At 45.1% G+C, this 22248-nt stretch overlaps 1 protein-coding gene and 1 long non-coding RNA gene across 2 annotated transcripts in view; one reads left to right on the plus strand and one right to left on the minus strand.

The window, feature by feature from the left end:
* Window positions 1–22248, plus strand: part of LOC310766617 — a 246290-nt gene that overhangs the window by 218089 nt on the left and 5953 nt on the right. The window lies entirely within an intron of this gene.
* On the minus strand, window positions 4882–8645 carry INAFM2 (InaF motif containing 2). Its single transcript, XM_083589500.1, has one exon. The coding sequence runs from the start codon at window positions 7984–7986 to the stop codon at window positions 7645–7647; it is 342 nt and encodes a 113-aa protein (XP_083445626.1). The 5' UTR covers window positions 7987–8645; the 3' UTR covers window positions 4882–7644.

Here is a 22248-nt window from a genome sequence, read left to right on the forward strand (position 1 = left end):
GCCTCTTTATTCATCACTCTTGTCTGCCGCAGATACTCTTGTATCTCTTTTGTCGTACACAATCTGACCATCAACTTTTAAGGCTTTCAGCAGCGACAGTTTCTAGCGGGCAGGCACTGTTGGAGTGAAAATAGTACATGTTACGGCACCTTAAAGGCCAGCAAATTGATTTTGGTAGAAGTTTTGCTGTGCCAGAGTCGGCAGCACTTCATGCATCTAATGAAGTGGGCTCTGCTCCACCAAAGTTTATGCAGCCATTAATGTGTCATTAATGTGCCACAAGACCCTTTTAAGGCTGTGCTTCTGCTCCTGGAATCTCCCATTCGCCAAGCCCACAAGCTGCCACATCTTTTCACCTAAAAAAATACCGCTCTCTCCCCAGAGAGCACATCTGTGGCTATCACACTGGAGTGCAGAGCGTAGGTGCAAAAGTTTTGTGGCATTTACAGTGGTACCTCGGGTTACATATGCTTCAGGTTACATACGCTTCAGGTTACAGACTCCGCTAACCCAGAAATAGTGCTTCAGGTTAAGAACTTTGCCTCAGAATGAGAACAGAAATCGGGCTCTGGTGGTGCAGCAGCAGCAGGAGGCCCCATTAGCTAAAGTGGTGGTTCAGGTTAAGAACAGTTTCAGGTTAAGTACGGACCTCCGGAACGAATTAAGTACTTAACCCGAGGTACCACTGTATTGCAGTTTGTGGCATAATTATTAGCAATAAGCAGCATCAAGTCTCCTGCATGTGCTTCTACATCATACTGTGAAACCTTTAGATCTTTTAAAAACAGTGTTACCGTATTAGAAATTAACACCCCAGTGCTTATTCCATCAATATATTTTTATGTAGGAGGAATGCCACCAGGACTGCTGCACAATGACACCCTGACATTTTGTGAACGTTTTCATTAATGTTACAATACCCTTTAGAGGCTGCTCAAAAAAAAAATGGGGTGGGGGGGTGGGAGAGAGAAAATGCAGCATATTGCAAAATTGTTTGTGACCTCTTATGGTACTGACAATCCAAATATCAAAAATGTTCCCTACTACAACCCTGTTTGTATATTACAAGTGGAAGAGATCTGACAGCATCATTATATAAAAGGAACTCATATTAGCATTACACAGGGAAAGGCTGACACACAGTTTGGCCAGGGGTGGAAAACTGGTGACCCTCCAGACGTTGCAGGACAACTCCCATCATTCCTGACCATTGTCCATGTTAAGCTGGCTTAAGGAACAAAATACAGCTGGGGGGAGTTGGGGGGGGGCACATCTGAAGGGCCACAGGTTTCCCATCCCTGAGCTGTAAGTCATGCATTCTGCCCATCCTCTGGCCATCAAATAGTGGCACACAGATTCACGAGCCATTAAATTGTCCATGCAGCTGTAACAGTTGATACAGTTAGCTAGGTAAAGGTAAAGGACCCCGACAGTTAAGTCCAGTCACAGATGACTCTGGGGTTGCGGTGCTCATCTCGCTTTATAGGCCGAAGGAGCCAGCGTTTGTCCGCAGTTCTCCGGGTCATGTGGCCAGCATGACTAAGCCGTTTCTGGCGAAACCAGAGTAGCACATGGAAACACTTTCCCGCCAGAGCGGTACCTATTTATCTACTTGAACTGCATGCTTTGGAACTGCTAGGTTGGCAGGAGCTGGGACTGAGCAACGGGAGCTCATCCCGTCGCAGGGATTCGAACTGCCGACCTTCTGATAAGCAAGCCCAAGAGCAGGGGTAGGCAACCTAAGGCCTGTGGGCCGGATGCGGCACAATCGCCTTCTCAATCAGGCCTGTGGACGGTCTGGGAAGCAGCGTGTTTTTACGTGAGTAGAATGTGTCCTTTTATTTAAAATGCATCTCTGGATTATGTGTGGGGCATAGGAATTCGTTCATTATTATTTTTTTCAAAATATAGTCCAGCCCACCACATGGTCTGAGGGATAGTGGACCGGCCCACGGCTGAAAAAGGTTGCTGACCGCTGTCCAAGAGGCTGTGGTTTAGACCACAGCACCACCTGCATCCCTAACAGTTAGCTAATCTCCAACAAAGCCAGCAAATCCTGGATGTGTTAAAAAAATTAATAAACATTAATTGTTCTGACATGCCCTGGGCTCATTAAAACAGCTTGGTTCCTAACAACAATGAATAACCATTTCTTTAAAAAAGAAAAAAAAAGAAATCAGGATTTTTAATTTTTTAAAAAATCAAAATCTTAATTTCTGCACGTCCGCACTCTTTGAGGCGGGGCTGCTGCATCCCAAGCACCAACCCAGGCAGGAAAAGAAGGTCTGGACAGCAAGACAGGCCTGTTCACAAGGAATGTTTACAAAGAATCAACAAAGGATTTAACCAGTTTCATCATCTGACACAGCCATGAAATTCACGGCAATTATCTTGAAAGTCTCCCATGACATATCTCAACCCTATGTTCTTTAGCTATATTTTGGGGAGAAAAGCAGCCAAGCTCACAAAGAAGGAATTTGCAATGTGTCATAGTTAATAACTACCCTAAAATCATACCCATGTGGCTATAATTTTGTGAACCAAAATAGGATTGTTATGGGCTGTTCAGTGCGTGCAGCTAGCTTCCTCTGGTCAGCATAAAGACGGAACCTGCCTGTCCCCCAGAACGTTCATGGTGTTCCTGGTTTTGAGAACAAACACCCTACCAGGACCTTGGTCAGTTGACTTGGGATGCAGCCAGGTAATATGGTCCAACCTTCTAGGGACTGAACTATTGACACTTCACCTGCCGCAATCAGCAGCTCAGGAAGAAGACCATCTAGCTCAGAATTGCCTATACACTGATTGGCAGCAGTTCTCCAGGATTTCAGACAGGGAACACTCCCAGAGCTACCTGAAGATGCCAGGAACAGAACATGGAACCTTCTGCATGCAAGGCAAATGCTCTACCACTTCACCATTGCCCAGTCCTATGCAACAGGTAGCAAGTTGGCACATGAGTCCAAGGGGTGCTGTCAATGTTGCCTGCCAGAAGTATCCAGCAAAATAAAAAGCTTGGGGGAAATGAATCATAGAATTGTAGAGTTCGAAGGGTCTCTGAGGGTCATCCAGTCCAACCCCCTGCAATGCAGGAATCTCAACTAGATCATACATGGCAAATGACCATCCTACCTCTGCTTACAAACCTCCAAGGAAGGAGAGTCCATCACCTTCCAAGGGTCTGCCAAACAGAAAGTTTTTCTGGTGTTTAGTTGGCATCTGCTTTCTTGCAACTTGAAGCCATTGGTTCCAGTCCCACCCTCCAGAGCAGAAGGGGGAAAAGGCTTGCTTCATCTTCCATGGGACAGCCCTTAAGATGGTTGTCGCAATGATCTCAAACTATTCCTACCTCCCTAGCATGGCATTGCTTACACTTTCTCTATGACACTATGATCCACGCCAACCTCAACTGTTTTACAAATAAATGGACCGGCTTTATGGCACTCATACTTGCATCATCAAGCAGTGATGGGTAGACGAGATGTTTTCTGCACGTGAGTGGCTGTGTCGTGCATACTTGGTTGCTGGAATGTCAGAAACAAAAGTAGCTTTCAACTTCTGTTTGAAAAGTGAATTTGCTGAGATGTTAACAGCCAGTCAACAGGACTTTCAGGTGAAGCTGCTCTTAAATGGCAGGCAGTTTTTCAAGAAAGGGCCTTAATCTGAACATATATGAAAAGATGCCCAACCACAGGAATTCTAAGTTCTGTCTGATGAAGAGGAAATAGAACATTAAGCAGTGCTCATTTAATTGAGTTTACTTCTCTTCCCCTTCCATCTGCTTTACCCAGCAGACTTAAGAAAGCCATTAGCTGTTTGCAAAAAGAAAACATGTTTGCTCATAAGTCCCTGTCCGCCTTCCCACAAACATCCCGCAGCCTCTGAGGAATCCCCAATCACAGAGCAGTCCCAGCCGCGGCAGCTTCCTATTGAGTCTTTTCTTAAAAAATTTTTTTAAGCTGAATGACTTCTTAAGTGCCATGGGATCTTGGGAATGCACATTTCCCATAAACCCAGCTTCCAAGTATACTGAACTGTCCTGGCACCCGATGAGTCTTCCTCCTTCCTTTCTCTCCCCCTCATTCCCCTTTGATGAGAGTGAGCAGAGATGAATCCCAGATCAACGTATCGTGAAAGCAGCGTTTCTCACCAAGTCTGTTCCTGCCAACTCGGAGGTCCAAACTGCGTAATAGTCTAATCCTACCCGCAACACAAAACCATCGCCACCGCAATGGGCCCCTTCCACACATCACCTTCTGAATAGTCAGTAGTGTGCAGCAGGCATGTAAAAAGTCATGTATGTGGGATCAGACACACATTTTCCCACTCTGCACCTGCTCACTGGGAAGCCACAATTGGGCCACTGCACAAACAGACATCAGACAAAACAATTGATAAGCTAACTACATTTTCTTTGAATGCCTTCCATGTATGGATTTTTTATAACACACGAAACAGTTCAACTTTCTACAGTTGCGCCCTCAACAATCAAAGACATGCAAAGCTAGTCCCAGACATGGTGCCCTCTATCCACAGAAAGCCAGGCTTGCTTTAATCTGAATTAAAGCTAATTGGAGTTCCTGTGCCCACAAAGTTCTTTTTTCTGCCATTTGACCAAAGCGCTTCTCCTCCTGACCCCTGCTGCATACAGCCATCTCCAAATCACATACTCAGATTTGCCCAGCTTCCTGTCTGGAGTAACGTACAAACCAAACAGCTGGTTAAAAGAGGATCTAGAATCTAGAGAGGAAGCAATTTTTTTCTTGTTGGGTAAGGCTGACAGGCTACTTGCCATTTCCTGCATCTGTAAATAGGGAAGGGTAATACTCTCTTAAGGAATGTGATTTTTTAAATAAATAAAAAAAGTCAAAAACATTTGAGTTTAGGCAGAAATCTCTCAGTGTATTTTTTTTCACCTTAAAAATATTTTTTTAAAAATATACAGAACTTCTGAATACAGACATAGCTTACATGGCTGAATTAGATATAGACATAGAGCATGTTCACAACTTCGAATTTAAACCTATTCAAGCCTGACGTTCAGTGACAACCGTACAGAAGGTTAGTGGCTTGGCAGCCGAATATCAAGTAATTTTGCCAACATTTCATTTCATTTCTTCCCCCAGAGTAAATCACTCAGAAATATCACACATTTGTCCTTGCGTGTTCAAAATGTCTGACTAGCAGTATTAACTGTACAACATATCAAAAAATATACTGGAAATCCCTCTAAGGGCACAAATTTTTGCTATTTATTTGAATCAATAAAGGGGGGTGTTGGGAACCTTGTACTTTCCTTCAAAGGCCTGTGGCCTCCCCAAAACAACACATCCATCAGAGGTCAGTTCACTATTACAGCTTCAGCTTTTAAAAAAAACACGCTGCTCTTTTTTGTTTTTAGTTTGCTACTTCAGCCACTGGATCCAGCTGATCAGAAGGGGGCAGCTTGCAAGCTGGCTTGGTTCAAAGCGAGAAAGTCAAGCAGTGAGCAAGTCAGGGAGCAGCTACACAACACCCTGGTCCAGTGGTTTCCTGGGCCGGCATGCTGCTATCAGTGCTCAAGACCAGTTTAGGCTGCTCACACATACAGTGTTACCTGGGGACTAATTCCCACTGTGAAAGCAGTGGGGCTTACTTAAGAGCAGGAATGAATAGGATTTGCATTGCATGCATGCAAGCTCCCCTCTCCTGCTGCACAGTGGCCTTAGGGTTACAATTTCCAATGGAGAAATAAAATCCCCTTGTCACAGATCAGGTAGCTGATATACACAGCAACTGCCATCCCACAGCAGACAATACACATGTGTGACACATTGTAATGCACATGTTCCAGAGAGGAAGCCATCTTTATCTTTTCCAGGGAAAAAAAATCAACAAGAGGCTTGTGGAACCTCTGACTAATATATTCTGGCGTAAACTCAAGTGTTTATTATACCCGATGCAATAAAGTTTTAAGAGACTACAAGATTCTTTGTGCAGATGCTTTTTCCTGACAAAAAGATTTATGTGCCTGTGGGAAAAGAGTACTGTACGAAGTGATGGAAACGATCAACTATAGAACTAAATGCTATGAGCTACGGAGGGAAAATGCATGTTTTAAAAAACCTGAATATCAGCTATGTCTAAGCACTACAGTGGGTTTTAAACCATGTTCTGCTCTCATTAGATTCTTCAGCAAAATCGTGAATGTTGTCAGCTCATACATTAATGTATTTCAAATCCCTAACAGACAAGTTTAAAAATATAAAAGATTAGGCCTCTGACATAGGTTCAAGAGAAGAGACTAGATTCAAGTCAGGTCCTGGGGAAACTAACCGTGGCCATTTCCAGATATATATTTCTATAGGAGGGTGGTTGTGTTAGCTGCTTCACTGTTCCAATGCTCAGACTACTGGAATCGCTCACACCATTGTAAAGTCTGCACTTACAGGAATGGTCCTATGGCATTAAAATGCAACTGTTTTATTTCTGGAAGCCCCAGCAGCAGTTGCAACCAACCAAGGAGAACAGAAGTGGCAGAAGGATGGTTTGGGGATTTCCAGACAAAAACAGTGACCAAAGGGTAGCTGTTTCCACTTGCTCTCATTCACTGCTGGGAAGGGGAGGGGGTGTTCACCATTTGCAGTGGGCAGGGTAGAGTCAACCCAAATTGGGAAGGTCAGCATGCAGGCCAGCAGCGATATCAGTGGGGGTTTAGGTCAAAGAATTTAGGGCTGGCAGCAATGACAGCTGAAACAGAAGGAAAGTTAAATGAAACTCAAATCTGATGTAACTGGCCTGGGAAAAGGTCAGGAACAAATACACCAAAGGTTAACTCTCAAAAGCAGCATCGCCATGAGGCCGGAGAAATATGACAACAGTAACCTCAGGAATGAATTCCTTTCGGGCATGTTTACAGCAAAATATTAACCGGAATGTCTCTTCCTTGCTTACAATTTGGAAAAGAATGGTTTAACAAAAGAGGTGCTGAGCAAGCAGTAACAAAGCACAGGGTCAAACAGTGCTATAGCCAGGGCTTTAAGGAACTGGGCATCCTTTTCCACCCCAGATTAGCTGTGACTTGCAAAGGAAGCTTTCCCCAATAGCCCTTTAAACACCATTCAGCACCTGCTCCTTCTCTGTCGGCGTGTGTACAGAATATAGATTATATAGGTCCTCTCTATGCATTAACTAAGGGGATCTGTATACAAAGAGGTATATGCACAGGGATACAAAGGAAATGCCTCGGGGTACATTTCAGATAGGCTGACATACCTGAGCTCCATTCCACGTGGTCCCCCCCCCCACTTATTTAGGGATTAATAAAGCGTATTTGTAAAAACTAAAAACCGGTACAGTTTTCCCTGCTCGAGTCCCAGAGAGCGAGGCGGGGAAGCCAAGGGCCAAGACAGGAGGAGAAGCGTCCTTCATCTCTCGGCCTTTCCGAGTCCACAGCCGAGAGCGCGCGCTCGAGTCCGGGGCGACGGGGCGGTCCAGGCTCCCTGCTTGCTCCAGCGGCCGTCGGGGCTCCCGGTCGGATGGCTTCCCTTGTACTCCGCAGTCGCTGTCTCCGCCGGAGTCGGTGCAGCACGGTGGGGTCGGTCGAGGGATGGGGTTGGCGGGGAGAAAGGTTGTGCCTCCGGCCTCCTGGGCCGGATCGAGTCCCTAGCGCGCCGAGGTGTCGGGCGTCGTCGTGGGCGGCACGGCGGTGGTCAGCGGCCTCGTGGTCTCTCCGGTGCCGGGCGCGAGCGGGCCGGGGTCGGGGCCGGGGGCCGTCCCGGGCGGCTGGGGCGGGGTGTGCGGCCCGCCGCGCACGGGCTGCCAGATGAGGCTGTAGTAGACGGCCAGCACGATGGCGGCCAGCGAGACGGAGAGGACGTAGGCCAGCACGGTGGCCAGGCGCACCCACTTCTTGTTGGTCTTGGCCGCCATGCGCGCCTTCTTGTCCCCGGTGTAAGTGGCCGGCTTGCCCCGCTCCCCGCCCGCCCCCGCCTCCTTCTCCTTCATGGGGGCGCGGCCTTTGGCCCGCTGCTCCACCGCCCTCTCCGTCTTGCTGAGGCTCCCGAGCGGGATGGGCCCCGAGGGACGCGCCGCCGCCGCCGATCACATCACGACATGCCCCGGGGCGCCGGGAGAACCAGGCGCTGCTGCTGCTGCAGCGGGTGGGCCTCGCAGGCAGGCGGCGGACGGCGATCGACGGCCTCGGCTGCGAGCTTGCGACGCGCCCGGCTGCAGGGAGGCTGCTGTGGGTGGGAAGCCCGTCGGCGGAAAGGCAGCGTCGCTCGGCCTCGGCCCGCGGCGAGGATGCTGCTGTCGGGGCGCGCGCCTCCCTCTCTCTTTCGCAGCAGCAGCAGCAGCAGCAGCTGAATCCGCGGCGTCTCGGCGGCGCTCAGCGGCTGGGCTGTGCAGGCAGCGGGTATTAAAGGGGCACGAGCGCCGACGGAGGTGGGAGCGGATGCTGTGGCGCCTTAAAAAGGCAATGCAAGAGCGGGAGGACCACCGGCCAGCCGCGGCGCTGCACTGGCAGCAGGCCAGGGACCGCCGATCAGCCTTCTGTCCAGGGATGGGGAACAGCTCCGGCGCATCACATATTGGGAGGGGGAGGGAGTCGGGGGGCTGCGATCCCCACTCCCATTTCCCTGGGAGTCAGTCTCGTTTAATGGAGTCACTACTTCCGAGTACATGCGGTAGGGTCGCGCTGTGAGGGCGGGGGCGGGGGCGGGGGAGACAGGAAGCGAAAGGTACACGCAAAACTGCGATCCTAAACAAATTTGCAATCCTTGGCTATTGAGGCTGGTGGGGTGGGGGGAGTCGCACTGAATGAAATGGGACTTCCTTCCGAACGTCCCTGCATTGCTCCGCGTTGCTCAAAAGTCCTAAGCCATTCGAGAGAGAGGTCCGCTTCAGACACTAGTTTTCCCTCCTCTAGCTGATATTAGGGTACGGGCGTGTGGGAATGGTCAAATATCGAGGCTCCTGTCCGTGATCCCGAAGTGACAGGTATGGAAGAACAAACGGTCAGCGAGCTGCACTCTCCTCCCCACCGGCCTGTGTTGTCATGTCAACATGCGGACTCCCGGATTTTGTCCGAGAAGAACTCCTAAACTAGTTTGGGGGCCCCTTCATCTCACTGTGGACAAAATTTGTGAGTCTCATAGCTCCCATTTCACACATTGCAAAAGAAGCCAAGAAAGCCGCTTTTTCAATCTATCTAGCCAATGGGGGGGGGGGGATTTTTATACCAATAGGTGAGCACCTGGAGTCTGGACATTGCAAACATTAGGTGCGTTTGACCGTTTGAAAAACGCTTTCCTTCGTCTAGAAATCTGATCTGCCCTGCCCAAGATGCTGCTGTGTCTAATAGAGAGTCTAGTACCCACTAATGACTTTGGTGGAAAGTCTGATTAGCGCCTCGATTGGCATCTGGGTGTGTGATCTTGGTTAGAAATCCAACATTTTGTATTTTTGTTTCATGGGAGCAAGGAATTGAGGGGGAAGAAGCTAGAAAAGTGCTCACTGGTTCCAAACTTTCAAAACAGAGATTTTAAAAACAGGACTGTTAGAATGAAGTCACTTTAAGATGCTCTGTTACTGCCATTTGACTCTTAATGCAGTGATGTGCCAATATGACATGTTGAGAACAAAGGATTGGGATGTAATAATCTCTCTACTGATTTTATACATATGTGATAGAACTGCCCTGTAATATAGGTATAGTGGATCAAAATACTAAATGAGGTGGGTAAATGAATGACAATACTGTATACCACTTGTCTTATTAGGACCATTTGATCTCTGATCTGCTGGCTGCTGCTAAATTCAAAGTCTTAAAGTATAACTATGTGACAAAAGTTTGAAATGTTGCACAAATGCTAACATCCAATAAACTGGCGAAATGTCTAGATAGTAAAAGGACAGCTGAAACATCTTTGAAATGCAGTGTCCATGAAAGATACACCTCAATCACTCGGAAGTCCTAAATGGATTTCCAGAAGTTCAATTACAATATAACATTTCAAACTGTTTTAAATCTTTTTTTAAAAAACCAAACAGTTCTGTGACATGAATCTAATTTGTTCTATCTGAAGGTATAACCTCTTAGGAAATAAATGGTTCTGTAGTTCCTCTTTTTTTAATATGGCAGGCAAATAGCTATACATTAATTCAGGTGGGTTTCATCTACGTCCTCTTGCTTGCTGGCCTGCTTGAGTCTGTGATAGGCTGCTGCATGTTTGGCTTTCTCTGGAGCAGTGAACTCTACCCATCAAAGGTAACAGGGGAGCTTGCTGTTGAGTACAACAGCACACACCTTTAACTGAAAGAAGGACAAGTCAAGAGCTGATCGTGTAATGGGAAATTTCATATTCTTATCACTTCAAACCATTGATTTGGCTTTTGAACATGTATAAGCAAATGGCTGAAGTAAAGTTCAGGGACCTTTATTTATACAAACGGTCCCTGTATCACATGTCAGCAACTAGTGGCCCTAAATTCTAATCAAGCCCTCTGACTTCCCAGTTGTCAGCTCAGATGCAAGGGGACAGCATATTTAAGGAGAGGCCCTTGTTGTCATGTGAATGGCTACCAGTTCCCTTTTACAGGTGAGGTGGGACCCTGGGCTTCCAGTTCATGCCATTTCTCAAAATAAGCCTCTGTTTATACAGGAATGACCAACCTTTCTGGGCCCATTTGCAAATCTTGTGGGCATCACACACCCAGAGCAACCAACTACACACCAGCCTGTTCTATAGGCGACAACAGAATGCACATTTCAAGTCTAATTTCAGTAGGAGAAGAAGACCCTGTGGGCACCAGAGGAAGCCTATGTGTGCCCCTGGGCACAACTTTGGCAACCCCTGCTCTAGCAAAACATGTTTTGGAAAAGGGCCTTTTGAGCATCTTCCGTTATAGCTGCTTAACACCTCTCATTCTAAAGAACAGCCTTATATTTTCAGTCACCTCGGTCCCATATCATGATGGGAGATCTTTATGTCACCCAAGCCAATGCATGTCTGCTCAGATGTAAACTGCAATAAGCTCCCTGAGGTTTACTCCCAGGTAACTGCGCACAGGGTGGCAGCCATATGGTGGTATTAAATGAATTTTTACACAGAATAGTTCCACTGAAATGAGTGAACATGACTAAGTTAGGTCCATTAATTGAATACCATCCATAATGACTAATCTGTATGCCACCTTAATTAGTTATTGCCACTCTGTCCTGAAGATGTAGCTTTGCAGCTTCACACAACTTCATAGTTGTGGGAGGCTAATTTGCCCTTATAGGCTTGGATTGTTGGCTGACTAAAACAGAACAGTTTTTGCTGTCAGAATGCTATTTCCCCTCCACATTAAAATCCACACAGAAACAAATGCATAAGGGGAAGTGAATGCATGCCTAAACACACATTCATGTTAAGGTAAGGTTACCAGATTTTTTTCAATGAATCTGGAGACACTTTCCAACTTCAATGGATTTTGTATGGGGACTGATTTGTAAATCTGGGGACTGTCCCTGGGAAACGGGGACATCTGGTAACCTTATGTTAAGGAAAGTAGGATGGAAAATTAGTGTAATAATAATGGGCAGGGGGGATTTCCCCACTATTAAGATTCTTGTTATTTGAATAACTATCCTACATATGTTCAGCCTCCAACGTTTCCCTTCTTGTCTTATAAATCATCTCTCTCTCTCTCTCTCTCTCTCTCTCTCTCTCTCTCTCTCACACACACACACACACACACCACACACACACACACTCCCCATCTTTGTGTTCTGGCTGGCTATTGGTGAAGGAAATCCTTATTAAATGGGAATTGGCCTTCCGGTTCCCAGGAGCCCAGCAAATCTGTCTTAAGTGGGCAATGCTATTGAATGGAAGAGAACGAGCAGCACAGTCACAGATGCAGCTATTCTGCAATATAGTAACAGCTGATCGGAGCTCCAGCAGGATATGAAATTACTGGTTTCCAAATTGCACCGCTCATTAAAAGGCTCTGCTGTTGCTCAGCAGCTGCTGGGAAACCTAAAGAAATAAAGTGGATCAGGCATAGATGAGGATGCTGGGCTTTGAGCATGGCTTTCAGCAGTGGGAGATTTGGTATGGTGATAGTATTTTCGTGATACAATACATTAGGGGTGCCTAATGTGGCCTGTGGGCCTTACATGCCCCCTAAGGTTTTCCATGGCCCCCAGAGGTCCCCCTCTATTTTGTCACTGTCAGCAGTTTTTAATTTAATTTAATTTATTTACTTATTCACCCAACTCCTCTCCGATTTCCTGTGTTCTGGATGTTCTCCATTTGTTTCTCCAGGCAATTTGGGACCCAAAATTTCCCTGCTGAAAGGGTTGAAAGTGACAGATCCCTCCTCCTTTGTTGAGAGCTGCCAGTAACTTTCTTGTTTCAACTGCTTCTGCAGCACCCTCTGAGTTTGTTGGAACCCCTGGAACTGTGACACAGAAAAAGCATCTGAGAATCAGCCTCTAGTTCTTTTTTTATAGACGTAAAAAAAGGAAAGTTAAAGAAAAAGAGAGACTTCAGAAATCAGAGACTTAGCTCTAGGATGTTTTCCGTAGAACTTGTAGGGCGGAGAGCTGGATCAATGACTTAAGAAGATGTCTGGCTGCCCTGGCAGTTGGGCTTTGGCTTTTCTCTTTGCTGTCAGCAAATCAATGGATGTGTGCTTATATTGGTGCCTCTTTGTGATATACTCAGTTGGATAAGGAGATGTGCTTTGAAAATAACTTTGTTTATCCAACAGCAGCTCTAAGGTACCATGTGGGTGATGATGAGCACAATTAACCTTTCTTCTACGCGGGTCCAGGGGACATGGGTTGCAGACAAGAGGCTGGGAACAGGTAAATTAAATCTGCCTGGTGTCAAAAGGCAGGGAGTTTCAAAATGTGGGTGCTGCAAGTATCATGTGGCACCTGTAACAGCGCCAGTTCTGCAGATCAAAGCAGTCAAGTGGGCATATATGGGGTAAGGCAATCTCTCAAGACATCTGTACTCAGTACACAGATGTCAGGGGCATGGTTAGCCCTCTGGTGGCTTGACTTTGAGGGCTGGGCCCAGAGGGTGGCCCTGATTGTGCTTCAGACTGCCAGTACCCTCCATGAAAAGTTGCAAGGAGCAGGGCTTGTGCTTAATTCTTCAAGGCCTGGCATCACTAACCCAGCATATCTCAAGCTCCTGTCCTGGCCAGGTCAGTCTGTTGCAGCAAAAACGAGAGAGGGAGAGAGCGCACCAGCCCTAGGGCGCCATCAAGACCAATGGATTTTGTACAAGATGCAGTACAAGGGAAAGAGGCCTACCAAAAGGTCAAAATGGGGCATGGCTTAGTTACATTCACTTTGGATTACTGCAGTGTGCTCTCCAAGTGGCAGCAAATGAGATCTAATTGAAAACAACTGCTCTGTCATCTGTCGGGAACTGTTCGCCACAGCCCTGTACATAACTTCAGTAACTGTGTAAAGATCCTTCCAGGTTGTCTGTTGTCTCCTACACAGAGAGCTTCTTGTCTCAGAGGTGATTTTCTTGAGCATCAAGTTCTACCTGAGTCCTGGTGTGTTGTATGCTTCTGCTCCTGGTTTTGTTTTCTGCTTCTGGGTCTGAGTTCCTAGCTCCTAAGTCCTTCCCTTGACACAACTATGCCAGCATCCATTCTGTTTCTGGGTACAGTTTGGGGTGTTGGCCGTACTTTAGATCAAGGACACATGAGTGATGTCTTCTCTCATATATGTCTGCCTGTTTTTTGTGATCTGCAGAGGAGTCTCTTCTCTGCATCCCAGCAGTGATGGGAGTTGTGACTTGCTGGTGCTTGGAAAAGGGCCGTTTCTGTGTCTAAATTATGGCTCTCCCCACCTTGGAAGGTCAGTCTGGTCCTTCCCTTCCAACCTTCCACTGTCTTATTGATTTTATTCTGGCAGGCTTTTGATCTGCTGGCTAGATGAGTTATAGCGGTGTGGTTCCTTATTTTTAAGCTGTTTTTATCTGGTGTCTTGGGATTATTGTTTTGCTTATGTACTAAGTTTCCTATGTCGGATGGAAGATTTGATCCATTCTTAATCTGTTGTTGTAAGCCAGGGGCTGGAAAATATTTGTTTAGCCCAAAGGCTGCATTCCCTTCTGGGCAACCTTACAAGAACCACATGCCAGTGGTGGGTGAGGCCACAAATTTAAATGCCCCCATTGTAGAGCAGGCTAGCTTCTACACACTCAAATATCCCACTCTTTCCTACAGCCACACAAGCAAAAGATACTACCAGAGTTCCATGACACATTCCAGGCAGCCTAGGGAGAGTTCTGAGAGTCAGGCATAGAGACCTGGGTAGCTGCATTTGACCCCCCCGAGTCCTGTTGTAACCTGTACTTATGGTACTGAGCTTACACTGTAAGGATGGGGATAGTGCATAGTGCAGACGACGACTGAAATTCAACCATGAAATATACTCAGAGTCGCAAAGTGATTTCATGCTCTTTATTCAGCTCATAGTGGTGAGGAAGGATGAATGAAAGTCCCCTCAAAGTATCTGCTTTATATACATTATTTACACAATGGGCTGCACATGATTGGCTAATTCCGGAATTCTACTGTAAGCCAATCAGGTTGTAGATTCACTTCTATCTGGAGCATGATTGGGTGGTTCCTGCCAACCAATCATACTGCTGCATTGTTCTAGGACCAATCAGACTGCTGCATTCTGAATCCTATTGTTCTAGGACCAATCAGACTGCTGCAGTTTGGATCCTATTCAACTCAGTACATAACAAACCACCTAATAGAGTAAACCAGCACTTAAGTATTCAAAGACATGCATATGCAAGCAAAACATAAAAAGAATAAATCTGTATTTTACGACTGAGAAAATGGAACTGAAGATATAGAAAAGGCTGCTAACCTGGACTTTGGTTTGGTATTGATCGCAGGTGCAAACAGCAATGGCACTGAGCTTGAGTTACTATGGTACAAGAGTTTACAGATCCCTGCTCAAACAAGACACAGCATCTCCCCGGCAGAAACTTCCTGTCTCTGCCCAGGCAGTGTGGATCATTGTCAATCTAGCAAAAGCCAAAAAATCATATTTGTGTTGAAGACTACAAAACACCGTGTGGGAAGAACTGACAGTACAACTTCAAACAAATCCAAGAATTTTGTTGCTGAGATTCATAGAAAGAAGAAAATACATAGGATTTCTTGAAAGGGATTTGTGCATTGCATAAGTCACTGGTGCCAAATCGGGGGCGGGGGGCAGAGGGGAGGCTGGGTATCTCTGCTCCCAGAAAATTTCCACTGTGGGTGCCCAAGCAAATCCATGGCCCAGCAGCAGCAGAGGCCCTAGCCCAGTCAGAGAGCCAGCAGAGGCAAGGCAGCAGGCAGTTTGCGCACAGTGCATGCGCCATGACATCATGACATCACACACACAATAGCATGTTGAGTTCTCAGGAGGAAAAAGAAGACATAAATGGAAGAAATAAGAGGGGTGTGTTTTGGTTTTAAATAAGAACCCTCCACATCCGTTAGAGCCTAACGATTAGGAGTTTGTGAAGGCAAAGCTGAGGTAAATCCCTGGTGCTGATATTCCTGGACAGTTCTTAACACAAAGATCACCTAGAAAATAGCAACACACTTCTCTTGCCTTTAAAAAATAAATAAGATGTCCTGAACTGTGAACCCAACTGTCTTCACATTATTAGAACGGAGCTCTGGAGTCATGCAATGCTCAACAACTGTGGGTCTTTGGCACCAAAAGAAGCAGGCAGTTTGAACCCCCTGAGGGGTTCCTTTACCCTCATTAACCTGGCTTGAAATGCAGCAAAGGGATGCAGACTAGACTGCTGTAGGAATTATTCTGTGCTCATAGAAGCTCAGCCGCAGGATTCATATTGCTGGCCCCTGGCAGTGGTGTGCCTTCCAAAGGGTAATTACAGTCTCTTGAGCAGCGATCACTCATTTTTACTGGCTATAAATACGCTGCCTTTACAGAGAATCACTTCATTCTTGTACTACGCACGGACTTAAAGTCACGCTGTGTGCCTTCTAATTTTCACCCCATCATGTTCCTTCAAGTTCAGCCTCTTTCCAACTGCAGAACTGGGAGCAACCCTTCACTGCTTAATTTTGAGGCGAGGGGCGGGGGTTGCCCTAACGCTACGGATTTTTCTTTTAATATGTTCATCCTCTTCCTTCTCTGGTTTTATTTCTTCCTGCAAAAATAAAATGAAATCGCATTTTGCCCTCTGATTCCCACACCCCATTATACTTTAGCTTATAATTGCTTCTTGAAGGAAATATTTTCTCACACAGTGCAGCCCCCCCAGTGTCTCACAGGAAAAAGTACAGTCTCTGGGTACACCTTCCCTGTATATTTAAAGCACTATTATACCATTTTATAATAGCCATGGCTGTTATAATCATGGCTCCCCCTGCATGCAAGAATCCGGACAACTGTAGTTTGTTAAGGGTACTGAGAGTTGCTAGGAGACCCCTATTCTTCTCACAAGGCTACAGTTTTCAGAGTACAGTGGTACCTCGGGTTAAGTACTTAATTCGTTCCGAAGGTCCATTCTTAACCTGAAACTGTTCTTAACCTGAAGCACCACTTTAGCTAATGGGGCCTCCTGCTGCTGCTGCGCCGCTGGAGCACGATTTCTGTTCTCATCCTGAAGCAAAGTTCTTAACCCAAGGTACTATTTCTGGGTTAGTGGAGTCTGTAACCTGAAGCGTATGTAACCCGAGGTACCACTGTAGTTTATCAACCAACCATTTATCAACCCACCAATCAACCCCTCTTTCCAGGGAACTCTGAGAATTGTAGCTCTGAAAGCGGAATAGGGACTCTCTCAGCACCCTTAACAAACTGCAGTTCCCAAGATTCTTTAGGGGAAACCATGAGTGTTAAAGTGGTATCCTAGTGCTTTAAATGTATGGTGCCTCTGTACCCTACAAAACTCTCTTGTTGTATGGTCAGTGGGCAGGTGGGAACATTCTTTCTTCCTTAACCCCCCCCCCCAAATACACAGGAAAACAACGGGATATGGCAATGTGGTGTAGCTTGAAAGAAGAGCCTCTCCAGTAGATCTAGCTGGGTTGTGGGGGGTGGAAAGGGACACGGCCGCCCTTTAGGGGTCCTGGTCCTAAGCCAAAAGAGATTTTTCCAGAGGAGATTTTCCCCAAAGTAAAGGCATGAAGTAGCCTCTTGGTAGGAAAAGCATGAGCACTGCCCAGTCTGACAACGAAAGAGCTGTTTGGAATCCCTTGGGCTTTCAAAACTTTTAGCGGTTGTGCACTTCACAAATGTCAAAATGTGCAAAAAGTGACATCTCCCTGTCTCTGCAAAGTGCTTGTACTGGAGTAGCAGGTGACTGCACACAGAATAGGTTTACACTTTTCAGGCTTCAATCCTATGCAGTCTATGAGGACAGACTTCTGAGTAAACCTTCCGATCAGCAAACCCAAGAGGCTCAGTGGTTTAGACCACAGCGCCACCGCGTCCCAACTGGAGAATAAAGGAGATGGTAAATCAGAAGCAGGTTGGTCTGCAGGGTTGGCCCAACCTATTTTGCCCTGTGTCAAGGCAGAACCTCTTGCGGCTGCACCTCCTAGCACCAGTAGCTGCTACTTTACGGAAGGTTTTGCAAAGAAGCCTCCACAAGTCTCTTGAAGCTTTGCCAAGAAGCTGCTGGCAATGGCAGCTCAAGCGGCATAACAGTAGCTGGCAAAGGAAGCAGCTTGTTCTGGCAGCTTTGCAGGGGGGTGGGCAGGTGGTGGTGTTTGTTCTGCTGCCCACTACCTGAGACGAGTGGGTCTCATGCTAGAGCTCATAATATTTGAACCATGGTTCCTAATAGGGACGCGGGTGGCGCTGTGGTATAAACCACTGAGCCTTGGGCTTGCTGGTCTGAAGGTCTGCGGTTCGAATCCCCGCAACAGGGTGAGCTCCTGTAGCTCGCTCCCAGCTCCTGCCAACCTAGCAGTTCAAAAGCACATCAAAGTGCAAGTAGATAAATAGGTACCGCTCTGGCGGGAAGATAAACGGCGTTTCCGTGCGCTGCCCTGGTTTCGCCAGAAGCAGCTTAGTCATGCCACATGACCTGGAAAAACTGTCTGTGGACAAACGTCGGCTCCCTCGGCCAGAAAAGCAAGATGAGCCCCGCACCCCAGAGTCATTTGCGACTGGACTTAACTGTCAGGGGTCCTTTACCTTTTCCCCCTAATATTTGATAATATCTGAACTGGGGTTAGCACAAAATATTAAGCAAGAAAAGGGAATTGTTCCACCTGTTCCACTGAGCATAAGCTGGATGTAGTGATCCATGCTACAAAGACATAAGACATCCAGCCGCCACTCACAAGCTCAATGTGTTTGGCAAAGGCATTGTCTGAATGAGGTGCACATCCACATGGATCCGTGTGTCACGGTGCTCCTAAACCTGCTCACCGGCTCCTCATAGATGGAGCAGGGAGGTGACTGGGTGTACGTATCAATCTGACTCTCTATTTGCATATATTATCATACACGGAAGTGACTCATCATCCAGTGTCTTAAAACGGTACTTTGTAAAGAAGTCCCCAAGGGAACCCAACGGAAGCGATTATGGTTTATGCAACCAAGATGTTATTTTGCTGAGGTGTTATTCTTTTCAGCAAGAATTGCTGCATAACTGCTTTATTTTTTTACACTGTTTGTTCTGCTCAGCGATGTTACCTAATATGAAACTAACCTCTTTTCAAGGCTAAATTTTCCTTGAGAAAAATAGCAAGATGAAAAACATGCTGTGGCAATTACGTCCATGCAGAGCCAAACATGGGAAAACTTCGTAAAGTGTTTACACTGCTGAATAGTCTTGTTGGTTACAATTCTGAGGTGGCGTGTTTACCAATAATGCACCAATAATGCCAGAAATGAGGGAGCTGTAGCTACTGAAGCCTGAGTCTCTCTTGCAGTGCAATCCTGTGCAAATTTACTCAGAAGTCCATCCCACTACGTTCAGTGGGGTTTTCTCCAGGCAGGAAGGGACAGGTCTGCCAATTCCAGTTTCTCGGTTTTCTAGTCTTCAGTTCATTTTTCCACATTTCAGCACCAGTTTGTGAATTTTCTTTCAAAAGCCTAATAAAATTTCATCAGCGTTTTAGTTCGACGAACGTTTTTTGCAAGCACGTTTGCCTCGTATGATGCATTTTTGTGCAATTTTCACCAATGTATGTGTTTTTATGCACCCTTCCTCCCAACATGCACCGCTTTTGTACACATGATTTGGTTGCAGAACTGCATCGCAAAATTTGAAGAAGTGCAAATATATGTGTTTCGGTTCGCCTATTGTTTCAGAGAGTGTGAATTAGGAAATTTGCATTAAAATCCAAACCCCAGCCAAATTTCTCTCCCATCCCTACTCCCAGGTAAATGTGCACAGGACTGCAGCCCTAGTCTTTTTGTCTGCTCTGCTGTCCCATCCAGGATGCTGGATTTGCACAACTGCAAGAGAGGAAGATGGACCAAAGAACTAATGGAGGAATGGTTTGAAATAGTTTTTATTTGGTTTTACAAGTATAAAATTATAACAATACCATCATACATTTCCACATTTGCAGATTCCTCCGGATCTCTGGATTTCCCATCTCCATGGGTCCTATTATTAAACCTTTTCTACTGCATCTTTTCCAATAATCTATATTTTATATCATTCCATTGTCTCCATAGTACTTGCTACATTACAAGTGTTACTGTAATCCTGCTAGTGTTTTCATTTTATTGTATTTTTAATATTTTGTTGGAAGCCGCCCAGAGTGGCTGGGGAAATCCAGCCAGATGGGCAGGGTATAAAAAATTATTATTATTATTATTATTATTATTATTATTATTATTATTATTAATAATTACAGTGGTACCTCAGGTTACAGACGCTTCAGGTTACAGACTCCGCTAATCCAGAATTAGTGCCTCAGGTTAAGAACTTTGCTTCAGGATGAGAACAGAAATTGCATGGCGGCAGCGGGAGGCCCCATTAGCTAAAGTGGTACCTCAGGTTAAGAACAGTTTCAGGTTAAGAATCGACCTCCAGAACGAATTAAGTTCTTAACCCGAGGTACCACTGTATTATCTGCTTACAGTGGTCTCCAAGATAAATTATAAATTTCCCCCATTCTTTGTTAAAGTTCTGGTCTTCTTGATTCCTGAGCTTTCTGGTCAGCTTTGCCATTTCAGCATAGTTCAACAATTTGATTTGCTGTTCTTCTCTGGTAGGGACTTTATCTTCTTTCCATCTCTGGGCTAATAGCATCTGGGCAGCTGTTGTATACATAAAAAAGTCTTTTCTGCACCTCGCTCTTCAAGACAGCCAAGCTACTGATATTTAATGTTCCTCCACCTGAGAGCATGGTCACAACTTTATCCATTGTGATATGGAAATTGCCACCATGTTCTGAAATGAAGAGATTTTAACAAAGCCCAGCTTGGGAAGAAAGATATAAAAATTCCAGAAAGTTACACTTCTGCACTGTATCAGGTTTGGCCAGGCTCCTATGGCACAGCATGCTTAGCCTAATGGTTTATCTAGTTCCCTTAGAACCTGATATATATATTTTTTATTTTTTATGATTTTCAATTTTATACATTTCAATAATTTTACAATCATTTTAACATTTCAAAATTTGACTTCCTCCCCCCCCCCTTCCTGCGGTACCTTAAATTTATTTTTTATATTTTCTGCATATTCCAAATTAGCATAGCAACTTAATCATTTATTCATCTATTTTAAATGTATATTCATAAAACTGCAAGTTATTATAATAATCCTGCCAGTGTTCTTATCTGTTTACAGTTTGTTTGTAAATATTCAATAAACCATTTCCATTCTTTTATAAAAACTGATTTTTGTATTTATCCCATACTCTACAGATTTTTCCTAGTTATATGATTTGTAAATCCTTTATGTACTTTCACTTTTTCATACCATAAATAAGCGTGCCAACCGAAAATATCATCATAACCTTCTAAATCTAAAATATGTGAATTCTCCAGTGTCATCCATTCTTTTAAATGGGAAAATTTAATTTTGTTTTCAGTGATTGTTATAGCAAGAGTTTTCTTATAGAGGCAAGAAGCTGCAGCGCCAGCAGGGCAGGCAGGGAGCTGCAAATGGATGTTCTTTGCACCAGAAAGATTCACACCCATTTGAAAAACAGTGTGATAAGAGCTTTTAAGGGAGTACACCGCCTTCTTACAGTTATACCGCCAAGTGCTACCAGATGGGAAGAAACACGAGCCGCCCATCTGAAAAATTGCGTGAGGTAAAGACATCTAGAGAATTAGAGGTTATATCAGAGAGCCATTTTATGTCTAGGAGAGACGAGGAACAACTTTTGCAAGCATCTGAGGTAGAGGCAACATCAGGGCAGGGCTTTGGAGCAGATGTCCAGCGTTTCACGCAGCAGAACTAAGCAGGATAGTTCCCAAATGTGGCAAGGGTTATCACATTTTGAAGTGAGCGAAGCAATCCACTCTACCATCTAAAGAGAGCCCCCCTCATAAAACTAGAGACTGCAGAATCAAAAATCACCTAAATACTCTGAGACTATGGCACATGATTTAGCTTTTTGTCCTTTCTCCAGCAGGTGTAGGCTTTCTTGTTCCAACTGGCTTTTAATGAAAGAGTTGGTGCCATGCTTTTTTAAAAAATAAATAAATTGTAATTATTGGTGTCATTTAAATAGTTTTTATATATGTATATAGTTTTAATTCTGTCAATGTTTAATAGTTTTTCAGTTATTGTTTTCTCTGTGTTTTAGTGGTTTTCATTTTTATCTGTAAACTGCCTTGAGTCCAGTCAGGGGGAAAAAGTAATAGTAATAATATTAAAAACTGTGAAAGTGTGGGGGACTGCTGTTATGATGACTATTTTATTATTAGGCTGTCTGACAGTACGCTTTTTATTATGTTTTTATTATTGGTGTTCTGTAATGAGTTTTTAATGTTGTATGGGATCTGTTGATAAAGTGTGGTATATAAATTGAAATAATAATAATAATAATAATAATAATAATAATGGTATAGTTTTTACAACAGAAGATGGAGAAGTTGAGTAGAGCACAAAGCAATGCAGTTCTGCACAACTGAGGCCTCTGTTTCCAGTAACATCTATGAATGTCTTGCATTTTATTGCCTATTGCAGAGGGAGATTGAGGTTATATATGTGAAAGTGCAGTGTTTAGGAAATATGTAGGGCCGTTTTGGCTTAGCATCTCATTGGCTTAAGGCCATACACTGCA

Source organism: Podarcis filfolensis (genome assembly GCF_964270895.1).
Source record: "Podarcis filfolensis genome assembly, chromosome: 1".
Lineage (NCBI taxonomy): Eukaryota > Metazoa > Chordata > Lepidosauria > Squamata > Lacertidae > Podarcis > Podarcis filfolensis.